Source organism: Diadema setosum, chromosome 2, assembly GCF_964275005.1.
Source record: "Diadema setosum chromosome 2, eeDiaSeto1, whole genome shotgun sequence".
Lineage (NCBI taxonomy): Eukaryota > Metazoa > Echinodermata > Echinoidea > Diadematoida > Diadematidae > Diadema > Diadema setosum.
The window spans coordinates 43,580,698-43,603,383 of NC_092686.1; the positions used below are offsets into that span (position 1 = coordinate 43,580,698).

General features: G+C 37.9%; 1 protein-coding gene across 1 annotated transcript; it reads left to right on the forward strand.

Moving 5' to 3' along the window:
* The first annotated feature begins 338 nt into the window (after positions 1-338).
* Positions 339-14,978, forward strand: LOC140246011 (YY1-associated factor 2-like). The gene is made up of 4 exons (XM_072325459.1): positions 339-411; positions 4,691-4,816; positions 9,156-9,272; positions 14,322-14,978. The coding sequence occupies exons 1-4, from the start codon at positions 386-388 to the stop codon at positions 14,494-14,496; spliced, it is 444 nt and encodes a 147-aa protein (XP_072181560.1). The 5' UTR covers positions 339-385; the 3' UTR covers positions 14,497-14,978.
* Positions 14,979-22,686: the final 7,708 nt, after the last annotated feature.

Below are 22,686 nucleotides of genomic sequence, written 5' to 3' on the forward strand. Positions count from 1 at the left end.
TACCAGCTCCGAATAAAAAACAGTATGTCAGAGCAATGAACCTTCTATGAAATCTCTAAGTTACGCGTATACTTCCCCAGAAAACAAGATAGTCTTCTTTTCACCTATTTAAACTAGTTATCAATATGTAAGAGGGGTCTGCCATATAACAATCGTCGTCTTTCTAGGAAATCATATTATCACCTGATCGATTTCATTTACGGATGTAGTCACGTGATTAGCTGATATGTACGTGACACGGTAGACTTGTCAACCCAGAACTTTCAGGTGGCATACTGGTTTGAATGTGTTGTTTTGAGAGTCGTTTCCTTCTAAACGACTAGCGGCAACTTAGCAGTAAATAATCTAATGAAAAAGGAGGAAAAGTGCGTGTTCTGGCTGGGAAATGGAGGGAAAACGTTCTTCTAGCGGGTAATGTATTTTGGGCCTACAATATAAAAATCTAGGAAAAGTGTTCGTAATCATGATATGCCAAAGCTTTTGATAATATGCGGGCTACATCCAGTCTTTACGCGAAATCAAAGCAGTACTATTACAGCAACCAGTGGTTGTGTAGTCCCAGCCGAACACAGATTTGTGTGCTGACTGGCCGTAGTTTTATGCACTAGACTTCTATACGATCGCACGATGGTGTGTGTGCATGTGTGTGAAGCTGTTGAAGACTCTGTACAATTTGAGATCTATACTTGATCGCCGTTGCCTGTGTTGTGTGCCTGTTGCGTGATCACTCGTCTAATAGCCATGACAAACCCTTAAATTCAATGAAAATGTAAAGTCTTGAACTACTGTAAAACTAAAACGAGGAATGTTCGTGTGCATTATTTTTGATTTGCGAATTTTGCGAGAGCCAAGATTTATGAAACTAAAAATTTAAATGCATGCAAGAGTTCTTGTCTACACAATATGCATTGAATGTTAAGGCAGCTCGTGAAAATTTCATGCTGCGGAAAAGGCTGTCGGCTCCAATTCGCAAAAATTTCATGCCACAAAAATATTGTGTTTTCAGTAGAGCCACTAGCCAGTCAACGGGTCTAGTCTACTACTAACTACACGCAGCCGCGACAAACGCGGCTGCACCTCTATTCCTTCGCAGACGTTGTCATTTTTCAGTGTGGTTGTGCGACTCCTTCATGAATATCTTTATTAATCGTGGAAAACTAAAATACAAGGAATTATCGTAATCTATGACAATCATTCATTAATCGGTATGCGATTTTTTTGTTTAATTACGTCAAAAACTCACCGAAATCTGTGGCTGAAATCAGGTCTGTAAACGTCCTTATTGCTTCACTCCTCATCTGCGTGTTATATGAATGGCATTCACTCTCCTATACTACAACATAGGTAGTCGGAGACGTACGTCTCCGACTACCTACGTTGTAGTATATGACAACGTATACGACAATGACAACGTAGGTAGTCGGAGACGTACGTCTCCGACTACCTACGTTGTAGTATAGGAGAGTGAATGCCATTCATATAACACGCAGATGAGGAGATGAGGAGCACAACCACACTGAAAAATGACAACGTCTGCGAAGGAATAGAGGTGCAGCCGCGTTTGTCGCGGCTGCGTGTAGTTAAAATCTACTACTAGAAATGCGTCTCGAGTTCAACCACTAGTTTTTGCTTCGGCCACCCTCCAGAATCCGGACACTTCTCACAGAATCACAAGCCAGTATACTCTATTTTCACAACACACGGCGCGGCACACGCATATAAATCATTTCACATAGTGACTGGCACTGTCGTTCACAACAGGAAAGCCCCTTAGCTAAGCCTTAGTCACCTCCAAATATCCATCTAAAGATCCCCAACTTTGCCATAAAAAATGTAGAATCGGCACAACTTTACCAAAGCATGCACAAATTAAAAAAGTCCTGTGTTAAGAATCAGGGTTGCAAGAAAAGCACTAGAAAATTGAGACATACCCCATTCTGTTGTGACTCTATGTGAGATTTTTGCTTATCGCAAGCTCAGAGTACAAGTGACGACTTGTTAGAATTTAGACACCAATGGGTACCGCAATGTCCAGATGCAACCCTGCACCAACAAGGTATAGCGTGGCACATTTTTCAGCAGTCTTGTATGCACATTGACATTGATTCTGGAGAGACCAGATGGATTCTGGTGGAATATCATGGTGATAATATTTTGGGATTTTGTCAAATTCTATGATGTAGAATTCTGTTGAACAAAATTAACAAGATAAAAGTATTTTGTCATATTTAGCATACATTGGTGTGGATATGATTTTGTATGAATTATCTGAATTGATGTGACTTGAACAAATATTGAAAAAAAAGTCTTAAATGTCCAAAAACGGATGGTTTTACTCTGGATGTCTAGTCACCTGTTATGTACATATGATATGTACACTTGATGTCAGACTTGTAAGTTGTGCTACATTGTATCTCTTGCAGAATTGTTGTTTGATGTTGCAATGATATTTCATTTTCCTAGAAAAATAAAATGACATGTGACAGAGCTGTTACTGCTGGGAATGTGAGCTATTTAACCTGCTGTTCCTTACACTTTACAGGAACCTTGTGTTCCAGGTTTCCATTTTGTCAACTCATAGACCTATACAGGAATGGGGTATAGCCATATAGGCCTACATTACCTGGTTCCCAAAATGTAGACAAAAGTGTCTGCATTTATTGCCTAAGTTCATGTTTTGTTTATTTGTGTTCTTGTGACCAGAAAAATGGCTTTGATCAAAAGAATCATTCTAAGAGTTTCTTCTATCAATATCTATTCTCTTTGTCTCTCTGTCAAAACTGCATGTATGTTTGTCTACACCTTTTCCAACATAGTAGTGTACTTGATTTGCTATAAAACTTTATATAAAGTCATACATAGCAATCAAAGATGAGCTCAGTAGATTTTGCCTTTCGCTGACCCCATTCAGGTGCCCAAATAGTATAGAGTTTTTGAGCCCAGCACACTATTCATATCTGATATCCAATTGAAATTTTTGCATTGGAACATCCATACAGCACAGCACCCTCTTAGCTTTCTTACGCGATGATTGGCTGAAGATGTATAATAGTTATTGAAGCTCTCCATGAACAAGAATGACATAATCCCTGAATTCCTGTTGCATCACTACTTGTTGCATTGTTTTACTTTAACTTTGCTCAAAAGTCAAGTTTTTAGGGATTTAAAGATGCCTACAAAATGTAGATTGAGAACAAATGTACATGCATACAATTGTAAGGGGGAAAAACAGTGAATTATACAATTTTCAATTTGTGATTATATAATATTTGTCTGCCTGTACCTCCAGCACTTGAAAGTTCAAGTTTGGGAGAAACTTACATCTGATTATAAGATTGTACTCCCTCAGAATACTTTTTAAGTCAAGTTAGCGATGATATTATTGCCACTTGCATCATGATACTGGTATTTACACAACAAGCTTGCCATTACAAGGGGGTGGGGGGGGGGGGAACCTGCTCAGAATGTCATACACGTTGGCAGATTACGCTTAATTGAGTTGAAATGCAATGTATGTAATTTGAGTCAAAGTTTGAAAAGTAATGTTACATGTGGAATCCTTTGCTATGAGAGCACTGATGTGCTTTGTTCATCAATTGACACACAAGTTGGTTTGCTTTCTTTACCGATGGCTTGGAAGTCTAGAAAGTAAATTGCCATTGTTTAGAGATTACCTAATCCCACTCATCCATATTGTGTCACTATGGCCATCCTGTTAGACATGTTTGGAGGGATTAACTAAATACTGATGAAAAACTTGGCAAAATGTGGCAAGTGCTTCTGAGGCATATAAAGGGTAATTGCTTTCATCCTTACAAATACAGAACAATGTACAGACTGTACATACCTCTCAGGGGTAAACAAGGGGGAAATGTTGCATTTTCACGGGAGTAAAAGAATGAATTGCCTGCTAAATGTAGGTCAAAGGTTTATGCTATGTTAGAAAAGATGTGTTAGAATTGTGAAAGAAATGTGGACTAACAGTGACACTTAGATTTCAGTGTTTATTGCTGGTGGCAGAACAGTTAAAGTACCACACTAACTTTGGAGCAAAATCTATCACATTTGATTTTTTTTTTCATGGTATAGTAAATGTACAGGGACTGTTCATGGCCTTCAGATTTTGATTTCCCCAAGTCTCCACGTGTGTAATCTTTTACTTGTGAATGAGAATTTACCCCATTGTGAAGAGAAGGTTCTAATGAATAAATGAAATAATCTTTGTGCTTAGAAATGCTAAATTATTTTCAGGAAGTCATTATTTGTTGTTGTTGTTGTTGTTGTTGTTGTTGTTGTTGAACTTGTTGTTTGAGGATTTGCAGCCCTTGGTAAATCATTGTTCATGAAGTATACATGTAGTGAACATCTAAAATTCGTAAAGTTGTAATTGTCTTGTGTCTGTGATATGAAATAGATGCTCATTCAGAACAATCATGCTGGAAATGTTTTGATAGCTCTCATTATTTCTGTACTTTCTGTACTTATTTCTGTACTAGAACAGGTATTATCTTAATTGTAATTACATTGATCTCTGAAGTGAAGTACACACTGTGTCAGCACTGATCATGCTTGTGGAGTATACTCAGTGTCTTCATGTTTGCGATTCATAAAAGTGCTTCACAGCAAATACTGTATTCCTGGTTATAATATATCTTCTTTTTGCTTCCCGCTTTGACACTGTTGGATACAGGAGACAAAAACGAAGCTCTCGCTCCCCAGAGGCCAACTACTGGGACTGCAGTGTGTGCACGTTTCGCAATACTGCAGAGGCCTTCAAGTGTGAAGTGTGTGATGTCAGGAAGGGAACGTCTACAAGGTTAGTCCATGACAAACCAATGAGGACAAGATGGCCTTGATGTGAAAATCAGTCCAGTTTAGGAGGTCCCAATTCATTGGTCTTTATCTTTTGTTTCATCAGTGTTAATTCAATTTGTCCTTATTATACATTCATAGAGGTTGACCAATTATAAGAACAAGAAATGCTTAGGAAATACAGATACATGTTTCATGCATGAACATAGATAATGACTTCTGAATATAAAGTACTGTATGTACCTTGGTAGTAACACTTGAATCTGAAACTTGTGAAAACGGAGAATGGGTTGACATGGAATTCCTAGTCACCGTCAAGAAACATATTTCCATTGATCAGTGATCATTGATCATTGAGTTTGGTTACCAGATAAGTGAGAATAGGCAATAAATATTATAATTGAGGAAGAAAACAGGCAATATTCATGGCAGACAAATACTGAGCTTAATCAGGCTTTCCATATATTTTGCAATTTTGAATAAAGATTTGAGTACATGTACTGTGACATTAGTCATATATTTCTCGGGATGTTTTAATGCATAAAAGGATTTAAAAATTTGTGAATTCATATATTGTAATCACGGGAATCTGGCCATGCATTCTTCGATTTATTAATTTCATGTGATGAAAAAAATACATTTTTTAGTATTCCCAAATAAATGCCAGTCAACATGCTATAAAGTGTTTTGTGTCTTGCTGCATGTTCAATAATTTCATGTTAATGCATGAGTAACTTTCACTACAAAGGATGTGCATTTTGTCTAATCAAGGAGGTTGAAGAGATGGAGTAACAACAGAGTTATTCCCCTTGATCTATGTTCGAAGCCGCCGCTCAAAAATATTTGATGAAGCATGTGCCAAACAGGATCTGCCGCACCGATACGAAGACAATTGACTCGTGTCTCATTGCATAATCACTAGCCACTTTCAAAGGAAGATATGTCTTTGTGATGGTAATTACTTTTCGCTATCCCTTCTTATAAAAGGTAGGTAGTACAGACACGAGGATGCGCGAACAGATAGAAATTGAGGAAAAAATGCTGAAATGAAGATGAAAATTACTCGACTGGGCATACGCGGGCACTAATCTGATATATCTATAAATAAAGAATTATACTTGAAGATTATTACATATTAGTTTCATTTGGGCAAATTAAGTGGAAAAGTGATAAAACCAGCTTTCCAGGATGGTACAGTTTTAAACATTTTCACATAATACATCTCTGATTTACACTTTTGTGCAAATTTCTAAACGGAATTGACTTTTGTTTTACATGCTTTATTATTAAGTGAAATTTCATTTCATTTAATAAATAGATAAGCAAAATATGGCCAACATTATGATAACGTTCAAAAAGAATCTTCAGATTGCTCAGCAAGACGGCGGCTTGGAACATCGATCATCAAAGGCACAAGTGCACCTGTGGAATTCTTTTGTACATCAATAGAAATCCGACAACTGTTTGAATAATTACAGCCAGTTGGAACTCCATGTATAAAACCTCCTTGGTCTAATGTGGACATGCCACAGCTGACATAATGCATTTCTACTCCTATCCACCAGCCCTGTTTGAGAAGAATCTTTGACAAGGAGCATTATTTCCAACATCAAAGACGCTTGAATAAAAGCTGCACCTACAAACAATCGTGCACTCACTCCACATCGAGGGCAGCATTCTAATATGTAGCTGGATTACCTTTTCAAATCCAACCACATTGCTGTTCAGCTTCATGCCATGTACCTACTTATTCCCCATGGTATAGACCAATTCGGTTTTGGTGCTGTTTTTTATGGTAATTTCTAACTGGGGGCTTCAAGTATGCCTAGCTAAAGATAATATATGCAGTGACATAGCAGCACACCTGACTCATTGCATACGGATAACCCATTGAAAGTGCTTTTGTTCTTCTTTAGAAGCCCCCCAGTCATGGCTGCGGTTAGTTTCAGTGCTCTAAAGTCGGGTTCATTTATAACAAAGAGCATGGAGGATGAAGTGTTTGGCTCAAGGACCTTTAAGTGTGTTTTGTGGTATAGCTTCAACTCTAGTCCTTTTTACTTTCAAAAGCAAGACACAATCTACCAGATGATCGAGCACAGTAAAGTAAATGTACATGTTTTGCTAATGTTATCATTAACCTGTTGAGGATGGACTGATTTTGTTACAACACGCTTTTCCCATAGACACCTGCCCGAGTATACTCGTCCGCATAAAACGGGTTAAAGAACAACAGAGATTAACTTCAGTTAGACATCTGCATCTGATTGTCATTACTCAGTTTGAAGACTTCCTCCATGATTACCCTTCAATAGAGAAGTCGTAAAAAAAGTTCAGGTCTATGCTGCTGACAAGACAGCTGGTATGGCGCCCTCTATGACAAAATTTTGATTGAAGCCTGAACACAATGGCCCACTCCAAGCTTGCACCACACATTAGCTGCATATGTATACAATGATAATCCCAACACCCACACAAACACACACACACACACACTCGTGCACACACACTTTACAGTTTGCATTTTATGTGCAGACTCCCTCTGTGCCGCATTGAGAGGAAGTATGACTTCCTGGCCTGCACTGACAGGCAGACTCCGTCTTCCTGGGTCGGATCAGGGCTTCCCCGACCAGGGGAACAAGTTGATTTCCTCAGATTTTGGGTTGAAATCAAGACCGGACAACAACAGGGTATGATCCCCAAAGAATGGGGGAGAATGAGAAGCCAGGGCTGTAAGATGAGAAACTGAGGTCGTGGCAGATACTCTGACAGGAAACACAGACCAGTAGCTAATAATCAGGGTAAACTCATTTGACTTTTAGAGGCATCCACTGGAGATGTCTTTCCTCTCCCTTCAAAGATCTGTCAAAGTGCAATTGACTAGACAGCTTTTAGTCTCTTCTTCCTCAATTGAACGCATGACCTCATTATGGCAAAGCACGTGTGAATGTCATGTTTGAAAGCAGAGCTCATTGTGGCCTTTAATGACGATATATCATAAAGGAGATAATACGGTATAATTTGACTCCTATAGAAAATCACAGTGTGATTTGTTACATTGTATATAGTTTTCATTTTTGACAAAAGGGATTGGTCTGTCCATACATCACTGGTTGCATTTAATTCAGCACTCAAAGTGAAAATGAATTAAAGGGATAGTAAACAAGTATTTTCTCTATTGTCTAAACCAGAGAATATTTTTAGCTTGTTATGACTCCAGTGTCAAAGTTTAGTCTTCAGAAGGGAGCATGTAAATGAGGATCTGCTAGAGAAAGCTTATCCTTAGTAAAGGCTGCATCACAAACATCCTTTTTCTTTAAAACATATTCCAGGGGCTGACTTCATACCTCACCTCGTATCATTGTTAGCAACTTTAAAGGAATGAATCTATTTCATCATTCTGATCTTCCCAGTTACACGCAGAAAGAGTATCACCACTGCAAAGGAGTGTACAAGTTTGTAATTGCAAATAAAAATCAATTGAATTGAAAACAAATGAAATGAAATAAAAATGGATTGAACATACCACTTTAAGTCAACAGACATTTCTTTCTTCAAGCTGTGCTTCACTTCTCTTTTAAACAGAAACAGTAATGCATTAGTATGCACAGCTTGGGAGAGGGGGTTCCAGCTGTCTCATGGTCTGTTGAAGGGGGTAGAATGTCTATTGTAAGATTTGTTTAAATTCAGTAAAATAATAAAATTATTGTGGGCTTGAGTTGGCATATTTATGAGAATTCGCTGATTGACCACTGTGCATATGGTTGCATCATTATACATAGCTTATGCTTGTGGGATTTTTTTTTTTCCAAATTAGGCTGTAGGGTGAATACCCCAGCCTTAGAGAGTTTTAATCATAGTATTATTCAAGGTAACCTACATTGTCAATAAATTAAGACAGTATTTGATAATGCATGCTAGTAGCGGTTGGTTTTCTTCTCATAGTTGTTCTATAATGCCGCTGAGATATTGCAAAGATTTTCTCATGAAAGCATATAAAGAAACATTTAAACAAATATGATGCAATTAAGAAAGGAAAACATTGATGTAATGTGGGCATACTGCTTCACCCTATACACTATGAGTGTTTAGTAGTGTACAGTGGTGTAGAATTAACTCGGGCAGGTGTCTATGGGAAATGCGTATTGTAGCAAAATCAAACCGTCCTAAACGGGTTAATAGGATTCTGTGTGGTCATGCATGAGCCTTGTGATGAAAATTATGAAATTATGCAGCGTACCCTTTTTTGGCTTCAATGTACTTGTAGGCCCCTTTATTGCCTGCATGGATTATCAAAGTTTTGAGTGGAATGATATGATTATCTGCCCTTCAACACTCTATGACAGGAAGCCGAGGCTGAACGCGCAGCTTGTAGCCCAGCAGCGAGCCCAGCAGTTTCTGTCTCCGGGGATGCACCAGCCGAAGCCACTCAGAAACACCAACAAATCACAGAGGAAAAACAGGTGAGCAATTTCCAAGGAGCGTGCACCTCTACTCTAGACAAGTGCTGAGATGCTTCTTAACCCTCACAGTGCTTTGAGCACAAAATGGGGAATCTACTGGTCTGCATACATGTGCTGAAACGAGGGAGATGTGTTTATAGAGAAAGCTCAGAAGAAGCAAGAAGTTCTCCTTTGTGCCCATGCTCTGTGCTGCCGAAGTTATGTGCTCTGTCACAGGTGTTAATGAATTGCTTTGACAGCACTTCTGCTTGAGTATGCATCATTCATAAAATACAACATACCTAGCCAGCAGCAATATGCTGTCCCCTTCAATATTTTCAGCAGCAATTGTGTATTGTGCAAAGAAAATTCATAAAAATTGTACTTCTGTAACTGTGAAATGCTACTAAACACACACACACACAAAAATGCTTCAGCCAATTACATTTCAAAAGATTTAACATTCAAGTGCTAAACCAGTGAACAGTATTATGCACAAATGAGAACAAGGTGGGTATAATATAAGTTAACTTTTTTGTATGAGAATATGATACTCCTTTTTCAGTCTGGGGATATTAATAACAAGGAGAATTTAAGAAAAGCTTAAAGTATTTGTTCTGTACAAGATTACCACCAAGTTTCAACAGGATTTCAAAGTTTTCTCTGAAATGCAGCTTAAAATTGTTAAAATCAAGAACCACTTCTTTAGTCTCCAAGTCCAAACTCTATGGAAGGGCAGCTTGGAGCATGGAATGTCGAAGCCAGTGAAATGCAAAGAATTCAATTGTCATGCTATAGAATCTATATTTGTATGCACATAAATTTGCACAAATTGTGAAGAGAACCCACTATATCTCTAACATCTCCCTACTGAAACTACAAATGTAACTGTCAACTCTTGACACTTGAGCTGTCTGTGAAAAGAGATTACATTATCTTCTTACTTATGACCAGATCCCTATTTGATATGTGAAGTAACATCATCTCACTGATAAGAATACATGTATGTGGATTTGTCTTTTACATCTGCATCAAAGCCACTGTCTTTATTTGCGAGGGGTGGGGGTTTGGGATCGGGGGAAATTGACCAAACAGCAAGACACTATGACCCCATTTACAGTGCAGGGCTGGGCCCGGGCTTTAAAGTCAAACCTTTCAATATTTTGTCGTAGTGGCACTCTGCTTGTAAAGAAATGCAATTTTGTATAGTCTGGTTTCCAGACCCTTTGCCAGCTGGACTCCGCGGCAACAAAGTCGCCATTCGGCAAAGGCCTTTGCCAAAGGGTAAGAATTCTTTGCAGAACAAAACCACCTTAAACTATACTAGTTTTCGACGTTGAGGGGGTTAATATCCGGAATAGCGAAATAGTACGGGCAGAGGGTCTGGAAGCCAGACTAAATTTGGTACCGCATTTGGCCCAGTTTGCGTTTACACTGAGAAAAGGCCGGGCTCGGCCGCGGCTGAGATCACCTCCAGAGCATAGCCAAATGTGCGGCCAGTTTTGGCCCCGCATTTGGCCTTTTGCGCGTTTACACTGAAATGAAGGGCGGGCTCGGCCGCGACCGAGTCGGGCCTTTTCGCTCACTGTAACCAGGGTCTATCATGGCCTACCTGCTGCCAAGTTCCTGACTGCAAAGAGAGTCAGTCCTTTTTTGTTTTTATATTTTTGTTTGTTTGCCTACCCATTTTCCTTGTACAATAGAAACAGGTTCTTGACAAACAAAGGCATTCAGTTATTTTGTTACTTTCTTTGTCTTATGCATGCTGCTCTTGAAATTTTAAAGGGATGGTACAGTTTTAGTTGAGGTGGGGCTTCTGGTTTCCAACGTTTTTTGAGGATGATTTTTTTGAGATATGAAATATGAAAGACCATACAATTCTAAGAGGAACTGAAAGTTTATTTGAAGAAAATTGGCTATGAAATGGTGTGCTATCCAAAACAAAGCGATCTTGATGAAAGGTGGGACTCACCTTTTATTAGGATCACTTTGTTTTACTTTGTTTGTGGATATCTCAGCCATTACAAAACCAATTTTTATCAAATGAACTTTAAATTCCTCTTAGAATTGTATGATCTTTAATATTTCATGAAGTGGTTTCTATGTATCTTGAAGAAAGTTAAAAGCTGAATCCCCATCTCAACCAAAACTATACCATCCCTTTAAAGTTACGTGCCCTGTGCTCTGCTTAGACTGAATTGAGATTTAGTTTTTCCAAGTTACCAAATTCCATGATATACCATTTTTTCAAAAGTTGGTTAATATGAAGAAAGTCTTTATTGCAGGGAAAGAATGCTTATCTTCTGATTCCTATCAAATTTTGTCTTGGTTCATCTCATGAAGAGTCAAATTAAGATATCAATCAAGAAAGATGCCTATCACACCCCTTATCCTGAGTACGCGTGAGACTATTCCCAAACGGGAGCAGAATGAACCCTCTGCCTCACGTATGCAGACACATCAGGAAGCGCCAGAAATGAAGCGAAGCGAGATGTGTGTCTAGTAGATAAGCAAACGGGTGGGTTCTCAAAAGGAAAATAAAAAGCAGACTCAAATGTTAGAAATACCAAAATAGTTCGCTGTTATATGATTTTGCAAGTTTTGCAAATTGTAGTCCTGTGGATAGATGGTGACATAGTGACCTCCCAAAAACTAAAAATGGATTGATGCCTGCAAAGCTCTCACACTTCTCACAAAAATATCTTTCATGATCGTAGGCATGCCTTTGGAGAAGGCGAGTCGAAAGAATTTGTAGCATATCAACATTTTATGCAAAGTCTTAACTGATAGCCATGTTCTAAATTTTGTTTTATTTATTGAAGATTACAAAGGAGAAAGTTCATTCTGTGTTCTTTTGAGAGGTATCTCAGTATAAAACACCAATTTGTCTTTATTACACCATAATAGATAATGTGTACACCAATATGTAATTATTCTGCTTTTCAAGAGACACTTCTGGAATCCCAAGTATGTGATACAGAGGGTGTGATGAATGCATGAGTCTTGGCCAAAACAAAACACACACCCAAGAAAGTTGAAGAGAAGTCAAGTGTTGGTCGCTAGCCATTGCAGTCTCTCATATCAGCAATTCAATTTTGAGATGCTGTCTGCAAATCAAACTTGCATCATACTGGCCCCCATCCCGAGTTTTGGAATGCTACCTTAAACAGAAAAACGTTCATTCTTTAATCGCTCCCTGTATTGGCAATAGACAGTTTCTGTAATGTATTACAATGAATGGATGCCCTTTTTCTCCCAACAGCCCAGTAACGAAGCATTTCATTCACCTGCTCCTTCCCACTAAGTTCCACAGGCTGGAATTCACATAGTTTGTTGCTAGGTAGAGCAAGCCTGTGGCAAGCTGTGTGGTTGTTGAAGGGCAACTTTTGAGAACAAAGCATGCATAAAATGTGAATACATTACAGAACTGGTCCACATTAGGCGTTTTCACATCAGCCCGATGTTTCGAAATAGCGTGCTATTTTCTGACTTGGGAAATTAACCCGATCACTAAATAGCGCGCTATTTGATAATGTGAATACAAATTAACACGCTAATTGATCGAGAAAATTTCTCGAGTCCAACTTGGGAAATTTCCGAAAAAGCAGGATAATTAATGCGAACTAGCGCGCTATTAGATAATGTTCGGGCTGATGTGAATAGGAAATGAAATAGCGTGCTCATTTGCGATCGCGAAAAATATCTTGAGCTTGGCTTCTTATCGGGCTGATGTGAAAATGCCTTATGAGACAGGATACAATTACTATTGTTATGCTAAGGCTTTGTGAAATAATCACCAGTTAGTTGTTAATGGGCTTGTCAATAACCCCAGAGTATCCCATTAAGCTTTTGAGCGGAAGTGATACTCATGAACAGTCAACAGCTGTAGACAGACACCAGACAACAGATTAGCTCAATTCCAATTCATAGAAGACCGAAGTCAAGGCAGAGCAAGCCACAAAGTAAAAATGTGCAAATCATGCTGTGTAGCAGAGTTGAATGACAAATGAAATGTCTGGTGAATGCTGCTGTTCAAGTTTTGTCAAGTAGCTACATAGTAGGAAATCAGAGGAGACCTGTCTTTCTCATGGTTCCAACTTTTTATAAAACCACATAACAAAAAACTTCGCTACTTTGTCATTTTTAGCATCAATTGTGGCATCATAGCAAAGGAGTGTTTACATTTTTCTCCTTTTAACCATTGTTTAAATAAGATTTTTTAGTGAATCTAGAGCTCCCTTTGACAGCGAAATGTACATATTGTACTTACAGTACTGTATCTATGCCTACCTGTATGTTTCAAATCAATGCAAAGTACAGCTCACTTGTACAGGTCATGATCGAGATGTACACTGTACTTGTACTTTTACTATTTACTTTCTCATTTTTTTTTTCAGTTGAATTTGTACATTGTAAACATGTAGGTAGTGATCACATTGTTAAGTGTACCCTCTGCTTTCTGTGATACTGTGTCAGAATTTTTGTATTAAACATGATTAAATGTGATGATTAAGCATGATTGCTCTTTAATCGCAATGCTCCCAGCACATACCAAATGTATTGGAGGACACACATACAAAATTAAACTCTATGGGTTTGAAAGACTATAAATTAGTGTTTGATTTTTTTTTTTTTTTTTTTTTTTTTTTTTACAGTAATCATACATGAGATATGTGATACTTCCTGGCAATTCTAATTTTTGTTTTTCAAGTCACACATTAGATGTCTCACATTAGATGCCCCAATTCAAAGCCATCAAAGTCAGGCTAGAGTGCCTCTCACTTTAAAAATAATCACATATAATCTACATTCTTTGGCAGCAAATTAGGTCATGTTCTTAATCTCAGCTCCATCGCATTTCCTTTGCATGAGGCAGTTGGGCCTGCCACGTTTCCTACTGTTATGCCCACTCCCTCACATCAGGGCTTTGCCGCCAAAAGATAAATAATTGCTTGTCGCAGTGCAGTGCCATGATCCACTGGGATATGCATGAAATATTTTTGATTATTTAACATAGAGGTGCTCTAAGGTAACCCTGAGCAAGTTTCTTTTTCTGCTTTCTCCATCTAGGCCAAGATTAAAAAATGTAGATCGAAGTTCAGCCATATCAACTCAAGTAGTCGTCAACAACGTGCCAGTGATTATAACGGAATTCCGCGAGAAGGCTCACACGAGGGTGTCCCCTGACTCGGATGAGAATACGTCATCCACGGATCAAACAAATGGCAACGTAAATGGGCTGTGACTGTGCTGGGCTGTACGTCTCTTCAGTATGTTTTATACGCAACTTTTCTCGGTGTCGTTAGCATCTGCCAAACAGTCAGCTGCGCGCAGAGAAGCGAGACCATGCTGGGCCATGCGTTTCAATGCACACTCATACCAATACACGTGCATGTCCACTTCACTGAACACTATATTTTTGTGGCAAAGTGTAATGTCTATGTATCTGCTGTAATTGGATGACACTTCCGGTGTATTGACAATGTCTCAAACCACTGCAGTGCTTATTGGCATTGCCTAAACTTCAGTTCAGATCACTAAACTCTACTATGGAACGGACGTAACACGCAGTGCATTGAAGCTAGCGCTCACCATTGTGAGACTCCCAAGAAGTGAGCGTGGAGGCCCTGCTCACAACTATTTATGTGGTATAGAAGCACACGCAGCACACTGCATGCATTCCTTTTGAGTTGGGTAGAATGCGTAGGAAGGGTATGGAATGGGAGTCTTAAAATAGCTACTGGTGACTACAACACTTGCCCACTGAGCTCAATAGCCTTTTCAGCTTGTACTGTGTCCAGTGTCCCTTCCATAGTAGAGTTCAATGGTTCAGACTGGCTCAATTAATGCTGTGTATATTGCGTAGTTGATGCTGTAGACGAGTCACTCCACAGAAGACACTGGTGACAAGCACATTGATATGTTGGAGAGGGCGATAGATTTTTATAGGAGCCCTGCTGCTATTGCTTACCAGAGTCCCTGAGCAGCATGTGAGTCATGAAACAGAAAACATTATCAGCCTTCTCATGCTTTCAGGGGCTACCCTGCAAATCAGATGGTGCCTGCCTAGAGAAATGATTATGATTATGGAGGACTTTTCGAGGGCAAACAGTTTACAAAACTTCACTCAGTATGACAAGGATTGTGAGAGAATTTTGGTCGTCCTCCTGCAGAAAGCTGAACAGGGCCTCCTTTATGATGCAAAAGTGACAAAAGATTTGTAATTCACATTCTATTTGTAACTTCCATGGCCGTGATCAGTCCCATTATGAACATTACCATGTCAGTTGCAGTTTTTGTAGTTTACAGCAACAAAAATTGTCATTTTTGTCTTCTGTCAGTTAGCCTTTTTGTCTTCTATCAGTTAGCCATGGTAGTTGGCTCTGTAACTGTGAGAGATTTCTGGTCAGTCTTACTAGTACAAGTGCAAGAGTTGTGAGCATGAATGTAAGATATGTCAAAGCAAAATGACACCAGGACATTAGTTCTCCAGAAGAGGTAATGTTTATCAGCAAAAGCAAACACAAAAATAGAAAGAGAATTGGGATGTGAAGACCGAGCCAGGCCATTTTGACCTGTTTACAGTGATTGATTTGTATATTCACCACCTGATCATATGACATATATATTTTAATGTATCTTGGTCATTTTCTCAGTGTGACTGCAGTCATTTGAATCTTGCCTTTTTTCCCCTGATATCAATTCACATGGCAATTCTGTCAGTCTCACCCTAGTAAAAGCAAAACTGTGATACCAGTATGAAAGACTTTCTTATCTGTTTATCAACCCAAGTATGCAAGGACTCAGTGTCGGGTACTGGAACAGGTTAAAGGTATTCATTCTTCTGACTCCTTTAGGATATTTTACAATTACTATTACCATCATAGGAGCAACAGCATTTTTTATTTGGCAGAGTTAATGTACTGGATACCTTGAATTTCTTTTCTTTTTTATGTATGTTCCCCGTATTTTGCAATTCAAAGAGAAATCTACTTTCTTATGTCAATATAAGATAATGACTTTAGTTAAAGTACATGCATGAAGATATGAGTTATCATTTTGAGGTGCCCTGAATACTGCATTCAGCTCATTGCTGTTCAAACTTTGCAGTGCTTCTGAAGCAAGAGTTAGGTCCATTGATAAGAACACTGCATACAGTAGTCATCACATTGTTTCATTCAAAGTATAGTGGTTAATTTGCTGGAGGAACTTATTCATTGATACAGGGTAGGTGACATGAAGACATTAGGAATAGCCAGCCAAAGAAAATCCAAGAAAATGAAAGATTTATGATAAATTCATGTTTTGAGTATTCCAGGCAAAATGAAATGGGCAAGTAAGCCTTTTGGAATCTTGATGTTTCCTTTAAACAGTGACCACTACACTCCAGGAGCTCTTGAGAGGAACAGAATTAGTCATGTTTTACCACACAGTGATAGTCACGGCACTATGTGTTTGTTAGCCATCCATTCATCTGTCCCTTGTCCGAAATCATTTCACTATGGCCGTAGTATCAGCAATGTTGGGATGTTCCAGAGGTGATCAAGCAGCACTTGCTAATGGATGCCTATAATTGTGCCAGGATTTATGGAGATTAATTTAGAAATTGGGTCATTAGTTATGTGGTGAAAATTCCTGTTTTCCCAATTTTTGTAGTAATTCAACTAACATACTTAAACCATTCTGCACAAAATTTATCCTGATATCCCTGAAGATTTTTCACAAGAACTGTAAGGTTCTAATAATTAATGGATTTACCATTATCAATCGAACTATACACAGTTTAAACTCGAGGAACAATGTAGCCGGACCATTCTGTAGTAGAGGTTGGGGAATAAAGTTCATACATTACGATTGCAGTGCCTCCCAAACAAGATATGTAACTAATTCAGTTATGTTTTAATACAAGGATAAGATATGTTGAGTATTATGTAACCAGCTATTTACATGTGAGGAAATTTCATGAAATTTGCTTTGCCTTCTCAAAGGTCACAGGTCAAAGGTGTATATAAAGCATGACTGACATTGTAGTCACTACAGTATTTACTGGCTACTAGGTTGAAATTGAACTCAGTGACGGATAAACTTGACAGTTGACATTATGTTAATTGAAACAAAGCAACAGGTAGACACTTCATTGTCAAAAGTTATCTTGTTTTCCGGGCTTTCACATGTAATGTTGAAATTCCCTTTCTACCATGTACGATACATCAATTATGAAGTAACGAAATAGTAATGGTCCAGAGATGTGTAATATATGGTTGTAATTTAAGCCCGTCCATGAATAATTTGTGATTGTAACAAGTAGCATGTGTTGAACAAATTAATTGACTTGCAAAGTGATTTTTTATGCTCTCTGCCTCTTTTACACGAGTCATGGCATGCACAAAGTAAAGATTGCATGACTTGATATACAAGACTGCAATTATATTATGTATTGCAACATTTAGTATGTAAGCTGGTCTAATTGCTGGCATTGATTCTTCCCACTGTCATTTGTAAATACTATGTACCTTATTTGCAAGATGTGCTCTGTATATAGCTCTGCGTCTTAAAGACAAAATTTGTAGAATGCTAGCCATACTCCAGAAAGGAACACACAAAGCATTATATAGAGAAGTTCACAGACCTTTCGTGAATGCTATGTTGCTTGGGGAAAAAAAGAACCAACAACAGCAGGTAGAGAGATTAGAAGTTTACATAAATATGTACTTTGTAATTTCAGTTTGATGCTGCTGCAACAGAAGGTTGGTTTTTTTTTTCAAATTTTCTATTGATTGTGTGTATGTACTTTTTATTTTCCCTACATGACTGCATTGGGCTTTTGAAATGTATGCTTCTAAAAATTCTATTTGGCAGTGCAAGGGGTGTATTTAATATCTCTGTATGCTGCATCTACTTTGTAACAACAGAAAAGAAAAACTTGTCAACAGAAGTAGGCAGTAAATCACACTGCAATCACAAGGGAATTTGCTTGTGTTTCTATTTCCAGACAGTAAATTCAATCTTGAATATGTGGTTTTGAATAATATGTCATTGTGTTTGTATATGTTTTTGCAAGAAAGTTGAATTTGCACTTTGTCTGTATTGAAATTTTATAATCAAGTTGTGAAGATGAATTTATATTCTTGACATTGACCCTATAGCATTCAAAGCTGCAACATTATTATGTGGTGAATTCTAGCCAACATGAGAGTGGAGATAGTAAATACAGATACCATTAGATATACAACGTCACAGCAAATAGGCATTGATCGTCACATCACTGTCAATCAGAATTACTTGACTGATTTTGATATACTGTATTATCTACTCAGCAGTCAGCAGTCACTATGTTTTCATGATGGTTCTGTAGACTTTGCAGCATGAAAGAAATTAAACACCTAAACAAAAACAAACAAAAAACAAACGGACAAATAACATGTTGCCCTCACTGATTGACATTTATTACCTGGTCCCTGTAATGCACATTTAAGTGTGGTATTTGAAGTGTGGAGTAATGTAGTAGAATATTGCATGGTAGAACATAGAAACAAGATATTTTGCAGCCACACAACTATGTTTAAGGTACAAAAGATTTCACCCCTGAATCATCCACAAAGTTTGGCCTGTTTCAGCATGTCATTACCTGTGATGGTAAGTAGTAAATCCACTGAGTTAGGGGTTGTAAAATCAACAAACCCACCTATTACCTCAAGATTTCAGGAGACATCCCAGTTGCCAGATATTGCAAGTCAGTTTCAGAAATATGATTGGGGGGGGGGGGGGGGGATAAAAAAGACAAATATCTAAGAGGAAGACCAAGGTTTATTTCTATCTGTTTTGACAGCCTGTGTATTTTCACTGATGTAATGCCACAGTGACTTGTGCCAACCAACTTTGGCAGAGAGGTTTGACATTTATTATCATTTGGAGATATGTGTTTGTTATTGCAAAAGGCTCAATTTTGGGCTGCACTAAATTACTGAAAAGTTTAGAGGGAATTTCCTAATTTATTTTGAGTAGTACCAACATTGAAAGACCTAGGAGGTAAATAAAAAAAAAAATACAAAGCTAACAAAAACAAAAATAGCTCATGATTTTTATGAGCAAAGTGATTCATGTGAGGGAAACTGCAATGTTTTTGATTTCCTCTCACCACTGTCCCCCTGACATTATCTATCCATGATGCAGAGATCAAATCCGCATCTGTTTGTCATGTTCGGTGATTAAGTCAAGACCGGATTCAGGTCTAGAGACCTTTGTTTCAGCTCTCCGTCACGGGGATATCGGTGTTGAATCCTTCGCGTTCATAGTTGGCAAGATGTTCACCATTGACATCTGAGATAGCAACCCTCTTGGCAAATCTACTATTTTCTGTCGTTGAGGAGTGACATTGATGCAGTAAGTGTCCAACTTCTTTGAGACGTGAGAAATCCATGCATCTGACTAAGGCTGACACCATCAGTCGTCCCTTGAGAGTGATTGTTTTAGAAATCCAGAATACGATCTTGTTCTGAGATGTGTGTCATTCCATCAGTGTTTTTGCAGATATTTTACCTAGCCGAGCTTGATTTCAAATTTTCACCGGTAAAAATGTGCATGAAATGCGTTATGCTTTATCACAATAGAATGCAGCGGATTCCCTCGGATTCATAATGGACATGAATTGATTGCCTTTTGTTATGTACATGTATTTCCTTGTATCTATACTTTTTTGTGTCTTCTGTACTTGTGCCACAAGCCATTTTTGATTTTGCATTTTGGATAGGCAGTTTCTTCCTTGACCGAGGCAAATTAGAAACGTGCTGTTTAATCTTTTTCTTTTTTTTTAAATTTTTGCTTTGGTATTTTTTGGAGGACCTCGTTGTTCATGTGGTAGCATAGAGTTTTGAACTTTATTTACCATGCATTATATATATATATATATCTTTGTGTAACTTTATTTGAATGCCATTATTTGCAGCATATATAACAGTAATTATTGTGAGAGGGATACAGTTTAGCAACATAGAGCTCATGTACCGTATAGTTTTGATCGATGAGATGTGTGTAAAGTATCTTTATATAGTTTTCCCCTCTTTAAAGGCCACTAGTTGGAATATAATCTAAAATTGCCCTTATTGTAATGATGGAGAGGCAGATTTTATCTAAAATGCACATATTCTTCCTATTATTTTTGAAATCATGCTTACTAAAGACCCCCCCCCAAAAAAAAAAAAAAAAAAAAAAAGAGTTATAATTATATCTGGAGAGCCCCATTATAGACACAAAATCAAAATTAACTTTAAAGTTCATGATAGCTCTTGATGTTGTGACATGTTACTGGTATGTATCCTGAAAGTTGATTGGCTGTTAGGGTCATTGCTGTTTAAGTAAATTACTTTCAGTGTTCAGTCTCCAAGGCAAATAAGACTAGGACTATCATGAGATGAGTACACACACACACATAAACACAAATCAAATCCTCTCAGATTACAGCCTCACAGTAATAGGGGAATCTTTCTTGCATTTGTTGTTTTTTTAATTCATCTTGAAGCGACACACTGTTGATTTTCAAGGAGTACAGTACATCTGCAGCTCAAAGGAGAATTAAACATGACCCAATTATGAAAGATATTGTTGATTTTCTTCTGTATCATGGTAATATTGATATCAATCATGGATGTTCTTTTTTTATACATTATGAACAGTTGAAATGTAGACCTGTAGGAAAACACGATAGGCAGTATAGGGGCTAATTTTTAAAAAAAGTGATGCTTACGCACAAATTTGTTGTTCAAAGTATGTAGTGCTTGCGTGGGTTTCAGTTACCTTTTTTTTTGGGGGGGGGGTAGCGCTCTTCAGTTCAGTAAACTTTTTGATGAATTTGACAAAATAGGAGCAATCAATACCACACTGCCACAAAGTTTGTTATTTTTCAGCTTGTGCTTATTTGCAAGTAAGAACTATAAAGAAATTTATCCAGTATTACCCGTGTCTTTTGTGTTGTGCTGGGATAGCCTGTGATTTGCTTTCAAAACGATTTTGTAAACCTGTGTTTGAATGACAAACCATTGTCAGATGACCAAGTTGTGTGTTTGGTATCGGTCCCATCTCTAGTAATTGTTAGTATAGAAAAAGAATGTTGTTGATGGTCTTAAAAATCTATTGTTTCACAGTGGACAGTATACTGTAGTATGAGAACTATGCCTCCCATGATTTGTGTTCTTTCTGTTACCCCCTTGACCATGAATGAGGCTGAAAGTTATATATAAAACATTTTATTTTCCCAGCGCAGTGCAATGTTGATATCAAGCCTCAAATCTTTTTCTTTCTTTTTTTTTTCATAGGATTTTTGTTTAAACAGTTCTTCAGTTGTGCAGAATATAATGTTAGGTAAGGGGGGGGGGGGGTGAGGTGGATACCATTGACCATTGTCCTACCCCCGCGCCCACAGCCTCTCCACTTTGAAAAATGTTCTACAGCCCATGTGAGGAAGGTTATTTGTTGGAAATTATTGAATATTGAAGGGGAAGTATAACATTTTGTAACTTCATTGTATAAGATACTTAAAATTCAGGGTCGTGAAAATTCTCCAAGACAGTCATTTCCTGGTTGTTGATGTAATATCCATAAAGATAGCTTGTTGAAAGTGTTTGAAAGGTAGTGTTGGGTTCTGTCGTTATGTTTGGTGTGTTTCTGTAATTGACAGTGTGAAGACAAAAAGTATAAGCTCTTGGACAACAATTTTCACATACTTTGTTTTTGTGGTTCCCTTATGTAATACAGTACCATGGCAAAGGCAATCTATGAATGTGTGTAGTTAGTTCCATCATATGACTTGTATCTGATGTACTGCATGTATGGTATTGCAGAATGACTGTAGATGCATTTATTGTTTTTTAAAGAAGCGGAATTAACTTAGTAAGTCGATATAACCAATTGTGATTTATGGGATATCTGATAATAGCTAAGTGTGATTCGTGAATACTGTGAAAGTTTTTAACCGTATGTTTCTGCTTTTGTACCATACGATTCTATCTACTTTCATTTGATACAAATTATGTTCTCTTAATTGTAATTTTACATGTAAATGTATCATGTTACTCGTGGAGCATTTTGAAGCCAATAAAGATGCACGATATGTAGCATGTTCATAATGAAGTCAACAGTGAAAATATCTGTGTTGTTTGTTGATTCTCTCTCCCTCGTTTCAGCCTGCTATGGGTAGGAGAAAAATACCAGTATGGCATCTGCATTTCATTGAAACCACCCTCATGAATTTCATTTTGTACAAATATGCAGCTGCAAAATAATGGGCCGTATGCATAAAAACTAGTAATTCCTTGCCCTAGCCTTTTGCTTGAATCCGTATACTTTTCATAAAAGCAAGCAATTGCTTGCGAGCAAAATATTGCTTGCAAGCACAAGCAATTGCTTGTTGCTTAGAGACCAAGCATTAAATGTTTGCTTA

Bases quoted from the DNA above. Each gene is read 5' to 3' on its own strand.
- LOC140246011 (XM_072325459.1), top strand. From the start codon at position 386: ATGGAGGGAAAACGTTCTTCTAGCGG. The intron at 4,817-9,155 runs GTTAGTCCATGA...ACTCTATGACAG, and splicing joins AGGAAGGGAACGTCTACAAG to GAAGCCGAGGCTGAACGCGC. The intron at 9,273-14,321 runs GTGAGCAATTTC...TTCTCCATCTAG, and splicing joins AAATCACAGAGGAAAAACAG to GCCAAGATTAAAAAATGTAG.